The sequence below is a fragment of the Bicyclus anynana genome, chromosome 15 (genome assembly GCF_947172395.1).
Source record: "Bicyclus anynana chromosome 15, ilBicAnyn1.1, whole genome shotgun sequence".
NCBI lineage: Eukaryota > Metazoa > Arthropoda > Insecta > Lepidoptera > Nymphalidae > Bicyclus > Bicyclus anynana.
Window position 1 is genome coordinate 11,233,793 of NC_069097.1, and position 19,091 is coordinate 11,252,883.

Consider the following 19,091-nt stretch of genomic DNA (forward strand, 5'->3'; position numbering starts at 1 on the left):
TGTCCGTTATCGACCACAGGGACGCCGATGTCCCTTTATGTTATGACGTCTTATCATTGTCCTAAGCCTAAATAACGGTTTGATAATATATATAAATTTAATTTACTTACCAGGCTATAATTATAGGTCAATGAAAATAATATAAAACACTTTTGATGAACCTAAAAACTATTGAGAAAATGACCGAAACAGCGCCAAGAAAACTGTTAGTTTTTAATTTAAGTTAATTACCATATTACCAATAAAATGTTAAAAGCGAAAAAAAATCAATATGCTTTCAAACATTAATGAAAAAAATCAAAATTGGGTATTGGCTTTATAATTATTATTATATTGCTAATTATCTGCTAGGGACACATTTGTCCAAAGAGTATAATAAGTATATTGCATTTGTCCCTGCTGTCGTCAATGGGTTAACAAAGTGAATATATACTCTTTGGTCATTTCATTGTCAACATATTGTCAATGTCACATGGCAAATGTCACAGTGGCAGCACCAAGTCAACTGTCAAAGTAAATTCATCGGTCTCATTACAATATTAGTGTGGATTTTAGTTATATTTTATTCTTGTAACAAAATTTTAAAATGTATACAGTCTCTAAAGGGCCTAGCAAGATTGTCGCGAAAACTCGTAGAGGTGAATTTTGTCGAAACATGCATAGTTTTTTTCGTGTTACACAATGTAACCTGAAGCGGTGCTAAGTGTGGAATATTTTCAATTCCAGGTCTATCACAGAATCTGGAAAGGTTAGACAGCCGCAAGGACTACAATAGGAAGTCCTCAGAGTCGGACAATGGAGAAATTATAAGGTAAGTTAGATGTAAGCAGCATGATGCAATGAGGACCGTATCAAATAAGTTTCATCACAGATTTTACATAACCTCCGACCGGAGGTCGAGTCGGCGTTGGCGCTCGCAAATAAAACAAACATCCGGCTTTTAACACGTTAACAAACTCTTTTAGCTGTAATATTGACAATGCTACTATTGTAAAGATGTTTATAGGTATTTTATTGTATTCTTTATATTGTAAAATAATGTCTCATCCGAATTTCGGTTACGGCGGCCAATCTCATTTTGAGACTAGCCAATTTTAATTAATTCCAAGCCTCCCTCCTCATAAGAGAGTCTTTGGAGCTTAGACCACAAACCACCACCTCAGTTGGGAATTGGAAAACTGATGGAGTGTATCGGAGAGCCTTATAAGCTGTTCATCCCAGTCATCATCATTCTGATAGTTATAATCACAGAATAAAGAATGATACAGAATGAGTATACAAACAGTGTGTTGAGGCCAATGAAACCCACAAAAAAGTCATACATGTCCTGTATAGCATGTCGTGCATCATGCTAAAGTATAGAGCCACATCCCAATATGAGCACACACACAATATTATAAGTAAACTTTGTTTTTTTAGAATTGCAAAATCTTGTAAACAAATATGGCCGTATTCATCACTGACATTAGTTGTGACGTCATCCTAGGGATGGGCCGTTGATGAACTATATCGAGAATTAACTACTACTAATCGAATTTTATATCAATTGTAAAAAAACCACTTTACTTAAAAATTCACTTCTAAGTTGGCAACACTAATCACACAGTCAAAATACGCGCGATATTAACTATCTACCTCTTTCTGTTGCACATTAATTAATACCTATCAAATAACATTTTTTTCACTTGTATCTGTTTGTTATAAATTAAAAGAGTACTAAAAAATTTAGGCAGTACTTGTTAACGCATTATCTTTTTTTAACATATAAGTACGTAACTAACTAAACAGCGCTATGAAAAAAATACTTTATTCAAATTACTCAATTACGATATCGATACTGAACGGAATACATTCGATATTTACAATCGGTAAATCGTTCATTTTTAATCTGTGGTGACAATTTTACTTGGCACAACCTTAGAGAGACGAAACGTCAAATTAACATTTAAATGTAATCTGTGTGCATAATTTCGTGTTTAATTTCGTTTATTTCTAAAAATTTTGATTAAACCCTGTGTAAATTAAAAAAATGTTACGTTTGTATGATTCTCCATAGGTGGATTGTAAAGAACAAAGTGTTTGTGCGTGTTTAAATAGTTTGATGGTTGTGAAAACTGTTATGAAAGTTTGGCATCGACAAAAGGGTTTGTTTATTTACCAAATAGCGCAATTCAATCTGGACATGGTATAATATGTTTTACTACCTGCTAATGATTTTTTTTTCTGTGTTTGTTTTTTTAGTTTAATACTGTATAATTAATTATAACCAGTGCACAGTAAAACCTACTATGCTTTATGTTGCATACATACTTATTAGGCTAAATTTCAATATGTAATTTTTAGAATAATAACTAAAAAAAAATCTCCAATATATTTGGAGTATTGTATATATTTTTTTATTATTATTATTTACAAATTCGCCCTTGACTACCATCTCATCTGATGTAGTCTAAAGAAGAGGATGAAAATCCATACCCCTTTTGGTTTCTACACGAAATCGTACCGGAAAACTTAACTATTAACACTTAATCAAAAAAATCTAAATCGCCCCAGCCTTGGTTTTGTAAATCCATTGTGCATATCAATCACTGTGCCACACGAGGCTGTCAATATATTGTCCATGCTTGGTTATTTAATGAATATTTGGATGTTTTTCAGCATGCCCAAACCAGTATTCCACTCCAATGGTAAAAAGACAGTGCACCAAAGAATACAGCAGCATGTGTTGACACCACAGCACGAAGAAATCATTAGATACATAAGTGAAAGTAAGTAAATAAAAATCAAAGAAATCAATTTATTTAATTGGTATGATTTTACTGACATGTCAGCAATTTAACATATAGTCTGATACTCAATTATATTAATACTATAAAAAGGATAGATTTGAATTTTTTTAAAGCTAAACCCCGCTGATGAAACTTTGGGGTTCTGCTAGTATAGTATAGTAGTAAAAATGAATATATAAATAGGTATTGAAAATATTTTATTGTTCATTTGTTATGTATGCTCAAAATATTTTTTAAAGAGTTTTTTTTTATTTCATTATTATTTTTAAGTATGACCAATATTCCCATTCCCCTTCAATTACTTGGGAAGAACTGTATTAGGAGTGGGTACAACAATATACCAATCAAGCTGTCACCCCTATCACCAGCGATAAGTTTGACCACTCTTACTATTGAGCCATTGAGGCTATATATATTTATATGTTAGAAGAGAAAGAGGACATTTGATAAAGACATATAAGCTCTTGAACAATTATTATAATGTAGAGGACTTAAAAGAATTATTAACAGACTCAGATGCCAAAGAGCTATCCTTAAGCCCTTCAAACACTTCCTCAGTAATAGAGTAGTTAAGTTGTGGAATAAATTGCCTGAGGATAACCGCAAAATCACTGAATGTGTTTAAGAACTGTTTAAGGACTGGATAGATATATGAAGCAATAAGAAGCACAACAATATAGGCATCAGTGAAATCTGCTTAGCCCATTATTACAACAATAATAATGTGTACATTATATGTAAATTAACTCACAATAAATGTTGTAATTTTATGTTAATTTCATTCTAATACATATAATAAATAACATTTTTTAAACTCATACTGCTCTGCATAATTTTTATAGTACTAAGCATGCAGATGACCCACCTGATGGTAAAACTAAATACGTAACACTTCAAAAGATATATAAGAAGGCATATATTATGCCTCATGAGATAAATATATACAAAATTATACCACATATACCTAAAACACAAAAATAAAATGACTATTGAATGAACATATTTTAAACACGCCATTTTATTCCTCTATGAAGTGTGAATAACCAGTATTATGTTACATAGAATTAAACCATACAACTTATGAATAGCTTATTGACTTTGCACTATCTAGGTTTACAATGAACTCACATTACAGCGTGAGCTCTGTTAGAATAAAGAGTGATTGAAAGAGGTTTGTTAAGTATTAAGATGCCTTCTATACATTATCATCTCTATATATTAATACTCATTATAATTCATTGAATACTAAAGTAATGCAAGAGCTGTGACAGCCCAGTGGATATGACCTCTGCTCAGATTCCGGAGGGTGTTGATTCAAATCCGGTCCAGGGGCATGCACGTCCAACTTTTCAGTTGTGTGTATTTTAAGAAATTAAATGTCAAGTGTCTCAAATGGTGAAGGAAAACATCTTGAGGAAACCTGCATATGAGAGAATTTTCTTAATTCTCTGTGTGTGTGATGTCTGCCAATCCGCACTGAACCAGCGTGGTGGACTATTGGCCTAACCCCTCTCATTATGAGAGGAGACTCGAGCTCAGCAGTGAGCGGAATATGGGTTGATAATGATATGATAATGAATAATTGAGTAATGCTATGAGGAACCTGAATGATGAAATGAAAAAATAAAGTGTGCAATGTAGTAAATATCTAGTTTAATAGTAAATATATAGTGGAAATAAATAAGTTAAATTATAGTTTCATTTTTTTTGATGTTATGCATACAAGCTATACATGAAGCTGACTATAATTTTTTAAGATTTTGCATGAGCTATTGTGAATTTAGAATTTTGGACTGGAATCATGTTTTAATTATTTTTAGAGAGTAAATATGTTATACAGGTGTGCAAATACATTAAGCAAATGGTAATATTACACTCATTTAATTTATTTACATGGGGTTGGTTTACATGAGAATTTTTTTTTTTTTTTTTATTCTTTACAAGTTAGCCCTTGACTACAATCTCACCTGATGGTAAGTGATGATGCAGTCTAAGATGGAAGCGGGCTAACTTGTTAGGAGGAGGATGAAAATCCACACCCCTTTCGGTTTCTACACGGCATCGTACCGGAACGCTAAATCGCTTGGCGGTACGTCTTTGCCGGTAGGGTGGTAACTAGCCACGGCCGAAGCCTCCCACCACCCAGACTTGGACAAATTAAGAAAATCTCAATCTGCCCAGCCGGGGATCGAACCCAGGACCTCCGTCTTGTATATCCACCGCGCATACCATTTCGCTACGGAGGCCGTCAAAATGAGAATGAATTTTTAAGGAAAAAAAGACATACAGGCATACAATATCCTCTTTTTTGAAGGCAGTTAATAAACTGCAAGCGTTTAAACTTATGGACTGATATTCAATTACAGCTTGGACACAAACAGCTAATGGAGACAGCGAACCTTCAACACCTACAAGTACAATTGGTGAGTAAAATAAATCTGTAATTTATCAAGAGATTCCTTAGCATTCCATTGGATTCGCCATGTAGGTGCTGGGTCCATTGTGTAGAAGAGATGAAAACTCTGAGAAGACTCCTGGACTTGTGACTAATGTTCCATGCCACGCCTAGTAAAATAGATAGTTTCAACCAACATCTTGAGTAGCTTTTGCTTGGTTGTTGGATCACTGGCCTGGTACAGTACATAGTTATCCTATCATTAATTTTGTTTTGCAAAAGATAAAAATCTTTTGCAAAACCAGCTGGGGTCAATTTAGGATTTTATATATTCTGGTGTTATCGTTACCACCCGATCAGCAAATATTTCATATTATAACCGTTTTCCCCCCAAAGGGAAGAAAACGATTATTTAGGTTTCAGCCGAAGCTTGATCCACTTACGAGATTACCCTCCAAATTTTGCCCGTTTGCAGTGTTCCTACCCTACATTTCATTGGGTAAATGAGGTTTTGACATAACATCACGCCGTCATCCGCCGGCATGTCGCTTGACAGTTGTCAATGTCAATCAGTACTCTCGTAAGCCGGCAAGGCATGAAATTTTAGTGGATCAAGCTTCGGCTGAAACCTAAATAATCGTTTTCTTCCCTTTGGGGGGAAAACGGTTATATTTAGGTGTTCGAGCCTTCAGCTTGATCCACTTACGAGATGTGTTTATATTCTGCCGGCGATGGCAAGGCGTACTGTGATGACCATTTGTTATGATAGTAAAAGAAATGATAATCATTAAACATGTAAATTAATGATCAACGACGTTTAAATTATCAGTATATAAATCAGTATATTATCAGTGATTATCATAGAGACAAAATATTTTTCTCATCTCTGAAGTAATTAACTAGATATCAAATTTAATTGATATTACAATTATTGTCATTTAATTAATCACAGTTATTAATGTAGATTTCACCCAAAAGTAACACACATATTTTTATTAATTAATATTTTATTTAATGGTAACAACAAAACATATACAACCCATATATTCATTTAAATTGGTGTAAATATGCTGCACTTAATGCTGTAAAGTAGTAAAGTAAACCTCAAAACATCTGAGGAACTTCTTCAAGACAGCGTAAATATATTGACTACCCACTTTAAATTTATATTGTATTTTATTAAATCTGTATTTACAGATGCTTTTAAAATTATCTGAGAAAGCTGAGAACGTGCTAATTTCAATAAGCTTCGCAGTTATACCGAAATGACTGCGAGCAGCTACTTTAATCTTTGTCTTCTGCTAGACATAATAAACAAACCAGATTCATTGACATGTCCAATAATTTCTTTACCCAAATATAACAAATTTGTAATATCAGTTTGTACTAATAGATATAGCCCTCTGACTACATAAACTTAACCAAACCAATGTTTGATCTGTATTTTGTCAGAACCGTACTGTGTATAGTCAAAACATGAACTCTCCACTCAAGATAAAAACAAGGAGTCATGACATGCTACTTAAAATAAGCTATCAGTTGAGTATATAAATAGACTCATAGGTGACCAACCATGAGATATTAGATTAGAGGTTAGATGATGATGATTAACCATGAGAGATTAGATTAGATTAGAGGTTTTGGTTTTAAAATTGGTTTCAATGCTAGTCTAACTTTAGGTTGATCAAGTACCTAGGTAATTATCTACTCGATAATTTTTGGGTTTATAAACATATTTGACTAAGGATTTCTAAAGATCAATAGTTCTGAGTACGAGTTCTGATTTATTTATTAAGTATTTGCAAAAATGAAGTCCTACCGAAGTAGGATCTAACTGTTAACCCATTCCAACATATCCAGGCTTGATTACACGTATTAATTGTGAATTTACGCCAAGCTGTTTCTAAAATATTCTGTCCTCTGTTGTCAAGGACCTTAGTAGTACAGCAAGCACATACAATATGTTACTGAATGTGACCTGTTGGTACTCGCGAAAGAAATGTTAGATTGTTAATTGTAAATGGTTGGCTCTTGGTTCTCTGGTACAATGGAGACCTGGAGAAGAGGAATATCATAAACTTTCTCTTCTATCTGGAGCTACCAGAAGATAGGTTCTCAAGCAGTGATTAAGATGTCTCGAATTATAGGTACTAGCGTTGAAGATGGAAATAAGCTAGGGCCACCACAGCCTTTAGTTTAAGTCTTTGCTGAAGACGTCGACGAATGGGCAATACTAGAAAAGCAATCATATTTTAGATTGGTTAGATCACTGCCCTTGTACTGGTAAACAAGTCTACTTCTGGTTTTTCCATCACCTTGAATGTTGTCTGAAGAGCTTCGTAACTTTAGAATTTAATCTTGGAATTCTAATAATCGGTATAGACCCGTCTATAATCCCAGAAAAGTACCTGGCTTAGGTATATTTGAAGTTGGTTAGCTAAATCTAGAATTTACTGCTTAATGCAAAGAGGTATAGATTTATATATTTGTTATCTTCTTGAAATATTGCATACAGTTTTTTCTATCTAAGGTCCTTTCTCACTCGCTCTCTCATAGAAAATCCAATACAATCCATAATATCTCTTTAAGCTTGTGTCAAACGAGTTGCCGTTCATTTTAGAAACTGTTTATGAATATTAAGTTTCTTATAGTTCTCTACTGAATCCTACTGCATCTGATGTTATAAAATTTCAAGTAGATGGTCTTCTCAAATACGTATGCAGATATATTGTATAATGTATACTGAATGAGGCGAGGAGCACGCATAATTTATAAATATTATACACTGCTATAACAGTTGCAAGCAACCATGCCCACCAGCGATATTTCTTTATGAGTAAGTAGCATTTCTTGACTGTTCTTTTGTACTGTCTTTGGCGACATACAGGCGATTTTCCTATTTGTGTTGACATGAGATTGAATTTTCGATAGTTTATATAGATACCACCCAATATTGGGTAGCTGTATCTACCACCTATATGATGAATAGAGGCAGTATGCTTGAATCGTTGTTAAAAAGAATATCATCTATAAGTAAAGTAACTAAGTATAAGTAGGATGAAATCTGAATTACTTAGCTAAATATATATCCATTAACAAATCTATACAGAGTTATCATTCTACAAAGTAGACATTTTTCAAAAGTTTAAGAACAGAAACCGTCTATGAGGCAGGGAAAGATGTGGCTTGTGATACCTTTGCCTGTACGTTCAAGATATATAAAGCGACGGAATGATTGTATCGGCAAATCAAATAAGCTTTTGTGGGCAAGGGTAATTAATTAATACGGCCATATTTTCCCCTTGAAGGAGAAGGAAATATTTATTCGTTCCTAACTCTCTTAATTTCCCCACAATATATGTATTATATGAAAAAAATTCCATAGATTAATTTTAAATCTATCATATATGACAGATTGACAAACTTAGAGAAGAAATGCAAACAAAGTGTAATTTTAGATCCAGGCACACTTAATTAAGTGCATGAATATTTTGAGCAATAAGATCTTTTCTGACTTCAAATATAATTTATTTATTTTTACTTCTCATATTTAGTTCGTGGACATTTTCTCGAGCCATAGCTTCTATGGAGTGACCTGTTTTAATTGGGTCTGGTACCGGGAATCGAACCCGAGCCTTTATGTGTGAGCCAAGTATCTAGCCAATAATGACTAACCCATACCGGAAAATATTTATTTATTACATCTTGCATTTTAATACGATAAAGCCAGTTGACTTTCGGTGGCTAAATGGGTGTTGTACAGTGAAATACATTGCAAAAGATTGTGGAATCTCTTATCTGAGGCTTTATATATAGGTCTCAGGCATTGTATGATTGCCACCCTTTTTGTATCTAAAGTGCAGTCATGTATCACGAGTATCTGAAGTGCAACATTTACTGTCACTGTCACTGCATTATGAAGTGATTGTCTGTGAACGCGGGGTCATCTTTGCTAATGCACTATTTAGTATTATCTTCAGTCAAGTGAAGACTGGACTGTTGTTGTATATTCGAATATTCGCGAAGCTTCTGAGAATGATATCCTTGCTTGGCTAAGAATTTTTACTGCATGTCCCATTTTGCTTTAAGATAAAGTATTTATCAAAATAAAAAGATTAGTTTCCTGGTCTTGCTTGTCTTGCTAAGATAATCTTCTAACTGAACGGGAGCAATCCAACAACATTCAGTATTTATATACTCTAATAACATTGTATGATGCTTGGTTCTAAGATTTTATTACGTTGCTCCAATAAACTTTCTGTGCAAAGTAAATTTTTCTTCCGATACAGTCAAGACGAGGCAACTTCGTCCATAAGGAAGGCCATCAACTGGATCTCTTAATATATACAAAGCCTCTCAAAATAGAGGAAGGGCAGTAAGGACAAAGAACATCCGTTTTAAAGAACCTATTATCGTATGCATCGATCAGAAAGATTTGTTTCATTGTTGAAAGTAGGAAATAAATCAGGACTCACAGCAGTAGTTAAATAATTATGTTAGCTTCAAATGATAAGTATGCTTTTGCGTTCTCTAAGCCCATGTGAGCTTTAGACACTATAAACATGCGGTAGATGGAGAGTAGGTATAGTGAAACGCAGTAAACGCGTAATTTTCATATTCCACTGAAATCTTTTCTTCGAACACATCCAGGTTTGATGTGTTACCAAGGAGCTTCAATATTGATAATACAAATTCATCAAGCATTTATAACTTTCTTAAAGACTCCCAATCAACTTGAGTTATGTATTCCATGATCTATAAAGATCGTCATTAAGCTGATTACTGACGTTCAGGGACCCTGGTAATTGAAGAGTACCCAAATACGCGCCTTAGACTTCAGGCGCGCAGCCGACAAGGCAGCTGTCAGAGGTCACTTAAAGGACAAGCAAATAGCAAATAGCTGACAAATAGGCATCGTAAACGCCGGCCGTCTCAGCCAAAGCATCGACGGTCAACTCAGATGACGTCTCAGTTAGCGAATCAGCCGTGCAGCCGACATTCCAGGCGACGCGTTGGTCAACATCCCAGACGACGCGTCAGCCGATATTTTAGACAACGTCTCAATCAGCGAATCAGCCGACATCTCAAACGACACGTCAGCCGACATCTCAGATGAAGTCCCATTAAACGACACCTCAGCCTCAGTCTGTGCGGCCGACGTCTGCACAGCCGACGTCTCAGCCGACGTCTGTACAGCCGACGTCTCAGCCGACGTCTGTACAGCCGACGTCTGTACAGCCGACGTCTGTACACCCGACGTCTCAGCCGACGTCTGTACAGCCAACGTCACAGCCGACGTCTGAGCAGCCGACGTCTCAGCCGACGTCTGATCAGCCGACGTCTCAGCCGACGTCTGAGCAGCCGACGTCTCAGCCGACATCTCGGCTGACGTCTCAGCCGACGTCTGAGCAGCCGACGTCTCAGCTGACGTCTGCGCAGCCGACATCTCGGCCGACGTCTCAGCCGACGTCTGAGCAGCTGACGTCTGCGCAGCCGACATCTCGGCCGACGTCTCAGCCGTAGTCTGAGCAGCCGACGTCTCAGACGACGTCCCAGGTGGGACGTCATCTGCTCATCATTCAGTAGGACTATACAGCGAGTCTGCCGTCCGAAGAGCGGGCATTCGCTAAGATGAAAAAGAGAAAAACTCTCATTCAGTATAGATCTACATAGCAAGTCTGCCGTCCGAAGAGCGGGCATTCGCTAAGATGAAAAAGCTTGTCGGGAGTCACGTGGACACTCGACAGCGAACAATACACATCGGTCGTACAAGATGGCTACGATTTTTTCGTTACTGTCTTCATTTGGTAACTAGGTCTATCCAGCGAGTCTACCGTCCGGAGAGCGGGTATTCGCTTAGAATTGAGAATAATCTCTCATCTAACTAGACCGTTGACAAAAATATTCTCCAACAAATTTCACTGTGCACTATCACTATTTATTAATATTCACATTTAACACTGCTCACTTAACAAAATTTGAAGACGTACTGATTGACATTGACAACTGTCAAGCGACATGCCGGCGGATGACGGCGTGATGTTATGTCAAAACCTCATTTACCCAATGAAATGTAGGGTAGGAACACTGCAAACGGGCAAAATTTGGAGGGTAATCTCGTAAGTGGATCAAGCTGAAGGCTCGAACACCTAAATACATTCAATTTACGTGCAAATGTAGAGCTGTTACAGCCCAGTGGACATGACCTCTGCCTTTGAATTGGAGAGCGTAAGTTCGAATCCCATCCGCGACATGCACCTCCACTTTTTAGTTATGTGCATTTGACGAAATAAAACATTATGTGTCTTGAACGGTGAAAGAAAAACATGAAAAAACCAGCATACATGAGAAGAGAGGAAGTTAAGTTACTTCGCTATGTGTGTAAAGTCAAAAGGCCAATCCATATTGGGCCAGGGTGGACTATTAGTTTAACCCCTCTCATTCTGAGAGGAGACCTATGCTCAACAGAGAGCCGAATATGGGTTGTTAATGATAATGATGATGACACAATTTACTACATACTTTATTAACTCTTGTAGTGGCGTAACTACCGCTGTATCAATGATAGGGGGCCCCTGGACAACAGGGGCCTCTTACGTGTGAAAGCAAAAATTTGTAAAAAGCTTTTTTTTTATCTATATCAATATTTTAGTTTACTAAAAAAAAAAGAGATGTCAAAAGTAAAAAAAAACCAATACTTTGTAGAAGACTTAGATAGAATAAGTAAAAAACTTAAGAGATTTTTTTTTTTGAGATTGATTTTTTATTCTTTACAAGTTAGCCCTTGACTACAATCTCACCTGATGGTAAGTGATGATGCAGTCTAAGATGGAAGCGGGCTAACTTGTTAGGAGGAGGATGAAAATCCACACCCCTTTCGGTTTCTACACGGCATCGTACCGGAACGCTAAATCGCTTGGCGGTACGTCTTTGCCGGTAGGTAGATTTTTCTGGATTTGCCGCTTGTCTATTGGGCCCCCCAACTAATTTTGATACAGGTCCCCTCCAAGGCACTGAACACTGGCAACATTTATTTACAGGATCTGGCAGTTCCTCCCCTGCACCCCCCTCGAACCTGTACTACCAGGACGATGCGCCCAGCTCTGTGCCACACGACTTCAAGCCATTCGACCTGGAGACCTGGTGGGGCAAGCGGCTCTTCCAAAACATCACTAGCTCACTTTGAAACACACAGGTCCATAGAAATGGAGTGGGAACATGAAACTTTTCGGTAGCGTAAGTCACAATCAATTGCAGTTTACTAAATTTTATAAACTGTTTTGCCCTTCTATTGGGTGTGTGTCAAGATGGCTTAACGAAGGATGTATTTTTACATTTTCAATCGACATTCGAAAAGAAATCACAATTTTTATAATTTCTGTATATATGATTACTCTGTTTCAATTCAATCTGATGACATTTTTTTGTAGAAGGTTTTACTACGACTCATTAGTGTACATATTCACAATATTATAACAGCTTGCAATCAAAAACTTACAAAACTCTCATGTTCTCGATAAGTTAATGCTAAGACATAAAAAACAACACATTTGTATGGACTGCGTCCTTCAATTGACCACCGTAGCACATTCCTAATGGAACGGTAGCCTAAGAAATATGCAGAAATGTAAAGTATTTTACTATTTTTATGACGCTGTTTTATAACCATTTGACATTAAGTGTTATGTATAAATCTTACTCATAGATTGTCATATCAGTATGGTCCCTTACACAAGTAAAATGTAGTGTTTGAAAAGTTATTCAGATTGATAACCAAGTTCCCATTACATTTAAAAGCTTTGGACACGATAACTTTTCGTAGTATTAGCTTGCAAACTCAATGTGCTCTGGTCTAAGAAACCCGAAATATAAATTTATGAGTGTATATAAACACTAATGAAATTTTCATTTGATATTTGTATTTTTAATATAGTGATGACATACAGCTTCGATTTTTTGAGTTATCTATACATTTACTAATACAAAGAACAACGATTTGTTTAAAAATTGATGTTTTTTATACACAGCAAATATGTTACTGCTATGTTGAATTTCTCGCACAATTTGAACCCTTTTAATATACAAATTGGGAAGCATCACTTACTCTGCTAATGTATCGAATCTATACTAATATTATAAAGCTGAAGAGTTTGTTTGTTTGTTTGAACGCGCTAAACTCAAAAACTACTGGTCCGATTTTAAAAATTCTTTCAGTTTTAGATAGCCCATTTATCGAGGAAGGCTATAAGGCTATAAATTATCCCCGTATTCTTAAGGGAACGGGAACCACGCGGGTAAAACCGCGCGGCGTCAGCTAGTCTTCAATATATAGAACCATCCTTAGATAGGGTAAAAAACCAGACGCACTAAAGATTGTAGGCTAATCTCTCTCCTTGTTAGAGTCACAGTTTGGGGCCCAAATTTTAAATTTCGAATAAATTTAAGTGTTAAAAAAAATTTAGTAATCTACAGATGATTGTGGATCTCAGTAAGTAACAACCTTTATATAAATAAGACAAGATTTCCAAAGCTCAATTATATTTGCAACTGGCTTTGCATTGTTGTTCAAACCAATATCGTTTAAGATTGTTATGTTGATGAATGTTATATACATATGTATAATTTTTTTGTTCACAAATCACATATTATTTCCATTTAATTATATTTCGAAATCTCTATTTACAACAGTCGCGCAGTCTTTTGAAATAATGAAATATGAATTTTATACCAAAGAGGTTTTAATGGAAACATTGCCAAAAAATCATTAATTCGCCATGAATTTCACTATAAATAAAATTGACAAAAGCAGTCTGTTAGTACACACTTTTTACATTTTGTACATTATTTAATACTAGTAAATATAATAATATAATATGACATTTATAATAATAACATTAAATATCATCTGTACTAATAAAGTTATAAAGAGTTAAAGTTTGTGGTATTGTAGGTATAAATAACAATAGTCTTTAAATCTACTGAACCGATTTTGAAAATTATTTTTCCACTAGAAAGCCACGTTATTTGTGAATGTCATAGGCGTATTCTCACGGGTACTGGAACTACGCGGGTAAGACCGCGGGGCGTCGGCTATTATATTATATTTATAGAGCCTCTAAAACAATCTTTTCCTACCTAGTTAACTACTAGTTAAAATTGTATAAATAGTAGGTATACTTTTAGTCGAATTTTCGAAATTCGACAGGCTGAAGCTCGCAATATTTTTAAAATTGACTGCTAATTTAAATCAAATCAAAAATGTGCAATACTTATAAAATAAAATAAATATTATATCAGTTTATTTGACTGTTTTAGGTTACTTGAATGAGTTGTAATGTATGATATTATAATTATTATAATTATAATTTATGACTGTTATTTTAACACACAATTTTATATCATTTAGGTACGCCTAGTACTCTGGTATTATTGTCAGCTAACTCCAAATTGCCTTATAATAGATGTAAGACTTTTATAATGACAGCATCAACTTTAATTGTAAATTAAAAAAAAAACATGCATGTTATATAGTTACCATGTCTCGTTCAATTAGAAATTTTAAACAAAATAAATGATTAAAAACTTTCACGAAGCCTCTGAAGTATACGATTCATTGTTTATTCATTTTTTGCAGAACAATAGTTGGAATTTCTAAATGATCAGACAATATATCGCAATATGTGTCATCACAAATATTTTTACAGCTGTTAATAAAGTCAGTGTTTAAATCGTGTGTGTATGCTATACAACTGATAAATTGTTGATGTGAAATTACCAGGAGTATAGGAAAAACATAGATGGAGCACGCATGTTCTTTAAAATGAATTATCACTAACAAAAGTGCCTTTGCTTTTGCAACAAATCCAGTCATATTTTATTAAACCTTCATAATAGTAATTGCAGCCTTAAATGTTAGGATATATCAAATTATTACAGTAAACCTGTCTGAATAAATGTCTCTATTTACACTTGTTGAATATCGCATTAAATAAATACTAAAAATGTGGTAGCTTTGCCATATGAGCTGAAAATACTCTATTGATGATGCGATTTAACAAAGAATTATTGTTTCGCGATAAACTTCTGTTGTCGTTTTGCTTTGGACTGTTTGCCATCTATCTTTTTCCTGTAATCTGAGGTAAATTGTTGAATTATTGCCTTAAAATATGTTCATTATAGAATGCTACCGGTAGCAACAATGCAAAACTTCATACGTGTTCATTTGTCACATGGACCATCTTTTTTTGTTGTCAGTGAGGTAAAATCTGTGTAAATTTTGGCAGCATATGTCAGACTTCCATGGATAACTTTAATTCGGATTATCGAAGAGTGGCAAAAATATGCCAAGTAATACTCAAGCCACGATGAAAAAGGGAGGAATACGATGAAAAAAGGGAGGGATCTTCCTGAATGGATCAACAAGAAGAAAAACTAAGCGGTTAGTTTTCTTCCTTCTATTATTTTTATTCCTCCCTTTTTTCATCATGGCTTGAGTATTACTTGGCATATTTTTGCCACTACTCGATAACTGCAAGCTATGAGGTTTCTAAACTTTACCCCGCCATTTAGCATAATTAAATATAGGCTGAAAAACATGCCACTCCCTACCCGCACCATCTTATAATGAACAAACTATAAGTGTTATGTTTTAACTGCTTCGTGCGCTTGATGCATGTAATTGTCTTCCATGTTGTCGGATAACTTTGTACGAATCTTTGAATATTGGTTGTTATTCCTTTTTACTTTGGCTGTCCTCAAAATTATGCTGTTTGTATACGGAATTCCATTTACAGCCGTTTTTGAAAGTCTTCTATAAACAATCTGGCTTAGTAACGTTGTTATATGCTAAGTAGTCAACAATACTTAGTAAAAAACTTGAAATTAAGCATCTTGCCTGTAGATCATTACTATAAGATATGAGTAAATAGCTTGTGATATTTATCAAAAGAATATAACTTGAATATTACACAAGATTTTAACTTGAATTTAAATAAACAAAAGTTAAATGAAAAGTTTAAAATAAATGTTAACTGAAGACAATAATGTAATGAAGCCATGTTTGTCTTATAATCTAATTTGGTAGTACAAAACAATACTAAACTAAATTGATTGACTCTGGTATCATTGAATACAACTTCAAAGAATGGGATACTATTTTTATCAAATTAGTCGAGTTTTGTTTACCATTAAAGGTAGCTGCACATCAAACGGGTTGGGATGTGGAACGTGACGGCGACGGGACGTGAGCGGCGACGGGACCTGGGCGGGGGCGGTAACGGGACGTAGACGGGGGTGGCGGCGGGACAGGTGTAAAGGTGTTGATAGACTTGAGCATTCACTTGTAATGAGCGTTCGTGCGAATGTTACATCACAGAAAACTACGAGAACATTCTATCGAGCGTTCTGGCGCGTATTCTAGCGAGTAGATTTGCTTGGAGTTTTTTGGCGAGCCAAGATTCAGTCGTCGTCTTGAGCATCGAATAGAGCGTTCGCTAGAATTCTCAAGATGTTCGTAGCAATATTTGGCTCTATTCTTGGTTCGGCTCGTTGTTGTTACATCACAGAAAAATACGAGAACATTCTATCGAGCGTTCTGGCTAGTATTCTACCGAGCAGATTTGCTTGGAGCTTTTTGGCGAGCCAAGCTTATGTCAGCGTTTTGACGGGCATCGAATAGAGCGTTCCCTAGAATTCTCAAGAAGCAATATTTGGCTCAATACTTGGCTCGGCTCGTTGTTCAGTTCGACAAATATATAAACGGCTAATGCTCGATGTTCTGTTTCAAGTGAATCCTCAAGTCTATCAGCACCTTTACGTTAACACGTCGCCGTCCCATCCGTACCCCTTAACGTATACACTTTCGTGTATGTTTTGTATGAAACTATATTCCTAAAACTTCCTCGTCCCCTCCCGTTACATATCCAACACGTTACGTATCCAGTTAGTGTTTGCAATTGTTAGTTTTAAAATATGCGCCAAATATTTTTAATAAGGACAATGGTACATTGTCATATTAGAGAACATACAGTTACCCACTGTATCAAGAAACGGCGAATCTTTTACAATACGGCACTTAGTATGAACGTAGTAGATTTGATTTTTTAATATGATAGTGTATCACAAATCCTTAACTACTATGGTAGCCTTATGATGTTGACAATTCTGTATCGCAATGTGTGTGTTAAGACATATGATATATTATTGTGTATGAGTCTTCATGAATGAGCCAAAAATAATGATGATAATGTTTATAACACTAGTAAAAATTTTACGCAATACGTGTTGAGTTAAATCGAACCGTTAGATACATACGTCATCCAAATAGGGTATTGTATGGTACTGACCGTGATAGCCCAGTGGATATGACCTCTGCCTTCGTTTTAGAGGGTGTTGGTTCGAATCCGGTCCTGGCATGCAGCGCCAACTTTTCAGTTATGTGCGTTTTTAGAAAATGAAATATCACGTGTCTCAAACGGTGAAGGAAAATCACCGTGAGGAAACCTGCATACCAGAGAATTTTCTCAATTCTCTACGTGTGTGAATTACGACACTAATAATATTATTATTAGCCTACCCCCTCTCACTCTGAGGGGAAACTAACTGCTTCACTCAATCTAAATTTAGTTACTGCATGATATTAAATCTATAGAATACAAAGGCACGAAAATCCAAAACTATTTTAACGTGATGACGTTATGTTATTTTTTTACAATGACAGGCCCATCATTTGTCTATTTACTTCTCTGTCCACGATCTGGGTAATGTTTAACGTGTTTTTTTTCTTAACGCGCTTAGCGTATCTTAGGATGAACCTCTGCATACATATTGCCTGATATGAGTTAGTGTATAGTCCCAGAGACACCCGTTATATTTCTTTTGAAATAATTCAATTTATACATTTGTTACCTTCTATAATATTGTTGTGATGCCTATAACTTCATTATTCAAAAAATATTTTGAAAGTTATAAGCAACACAATATCTTGTTGTACTTGTTTTTTTTTCAAGCAATAATTAAATCATATACAAAAAAAGCTTTTATTATGTATGTATTATGTATTTCACAATACGAAATAACAGCTGTCTCTGAGATTAATTCGCTATAACATTTTTTTTAATCTGCATATGAATTGTAAATCGAATTTCAATGTAATCTTATAATTTTTATTATATTTCTTAAATTACCTATTTTTAGGTAAACGCACGTATTTGTTGACACATTTTATTCAATTTATAATTTTTAAATACAATGAAATCAAGAAAGTGAATTTGAGCATCGGTGTAGGAACAGTTTTTATCCTTTTTTAGATGGAATATTTGTATAGTGACATAGCAGTGCTCTTGGTATGAGATTTGCAGTCCTTAAATCGACATAAAAGGCATTATAACCTCAAAGCGAAATGAACTTACGGTCATTGTATTAAAGTCGAAAATTCTGTACTTCCAACTTGTATTTTTTTTATTTTAAAAATGTTGGTCCATTATGCTGGCTGTAAAAGTACATACGAATTTAAGCTTTAATATTAGATAAATTAGGTCTATTATAAATTTAATTTTTATCAGTGTTTTTAACTAAGTATATTTGATAAAAAGTCCATGTTTTCTGGAATACAAATCTCGTACCGAAAAGTACAGGACGTAGAATATTTTTAGACTGATTTAGTTGATAAAAGTTATGCTTTTTGTTGTAGTTTAATAAACCTGACAAAGTTAAAATGTAGTTTTTTTTGCCACACTAACTTTTGCACCAAAATACAAAAGAGTCATCAATAATTTAAAAAATTCTGTGAACGTACCAATAATATAATTTTAAAAACGATAAGTCCTAACAAATTCTATTGAAATTAAGTAGCCTCTTTAGTCTTTATCATAGACAGAGAAGCTCTTTACACTGTCACCTGTGATTGT

The 19,091-nt window shown here is 35.0% G+C and overlaps 1 protein-coding gene across 1 annotated transcript; it reads left to right on the top strand.

Moving 5' to 3' along the window:
* The first annotated feature begins 487 nt into the window (after nucleotides 1–487).
* On the top strand, nucleotides 488–18,899 carry LOC112049957 (MAPK regulated corepressor interacting protein 2). Its single transcript, XM_052885732.1, has 5 exons — nucleotides 488–638; nucleotides 727–811; nucleotides 2,659–2,768; nucleotides 5,156–5,212; nucleotides 12,225–18,899. Exons 1-5 carry the CDS (start codon nucleotides 587–589, stop codon nucleotides 12,368–12,370), a joined length of 450 nt encoding a protein of 149 aa, XP_052741692.1. The 5' UTR covers nucleotides 488–586; the 3' UTR covers nucleotides 12,371–18,899.
* The last annotated feature ends 192 nt before the right edge of the window (nucleotides 18,900–19,091 follow it).

Coding starts and splice junctions, on each gene's coding strand:
- LOC112049957 (XM_052885732.1), top strand. CDS start 587: ATGTATACAGTCTCTAAAGGGCCTAGCAAGATTGTCGCGAAAACTCGT. Junction 812..2,658: donor GACAATGGAGAAATTATAAG/GTAAGTTAGATG, acceptor GATGTTTTTCAG/CATGCCCAAACCAGTATTCC. Junction 5,213..12,224: donor AACACCTACAAGTACAATTG/GTGAGTAAAATA, acceptor ATTTATTTACAG/GATCTGGCAGTTCCTCCCCT.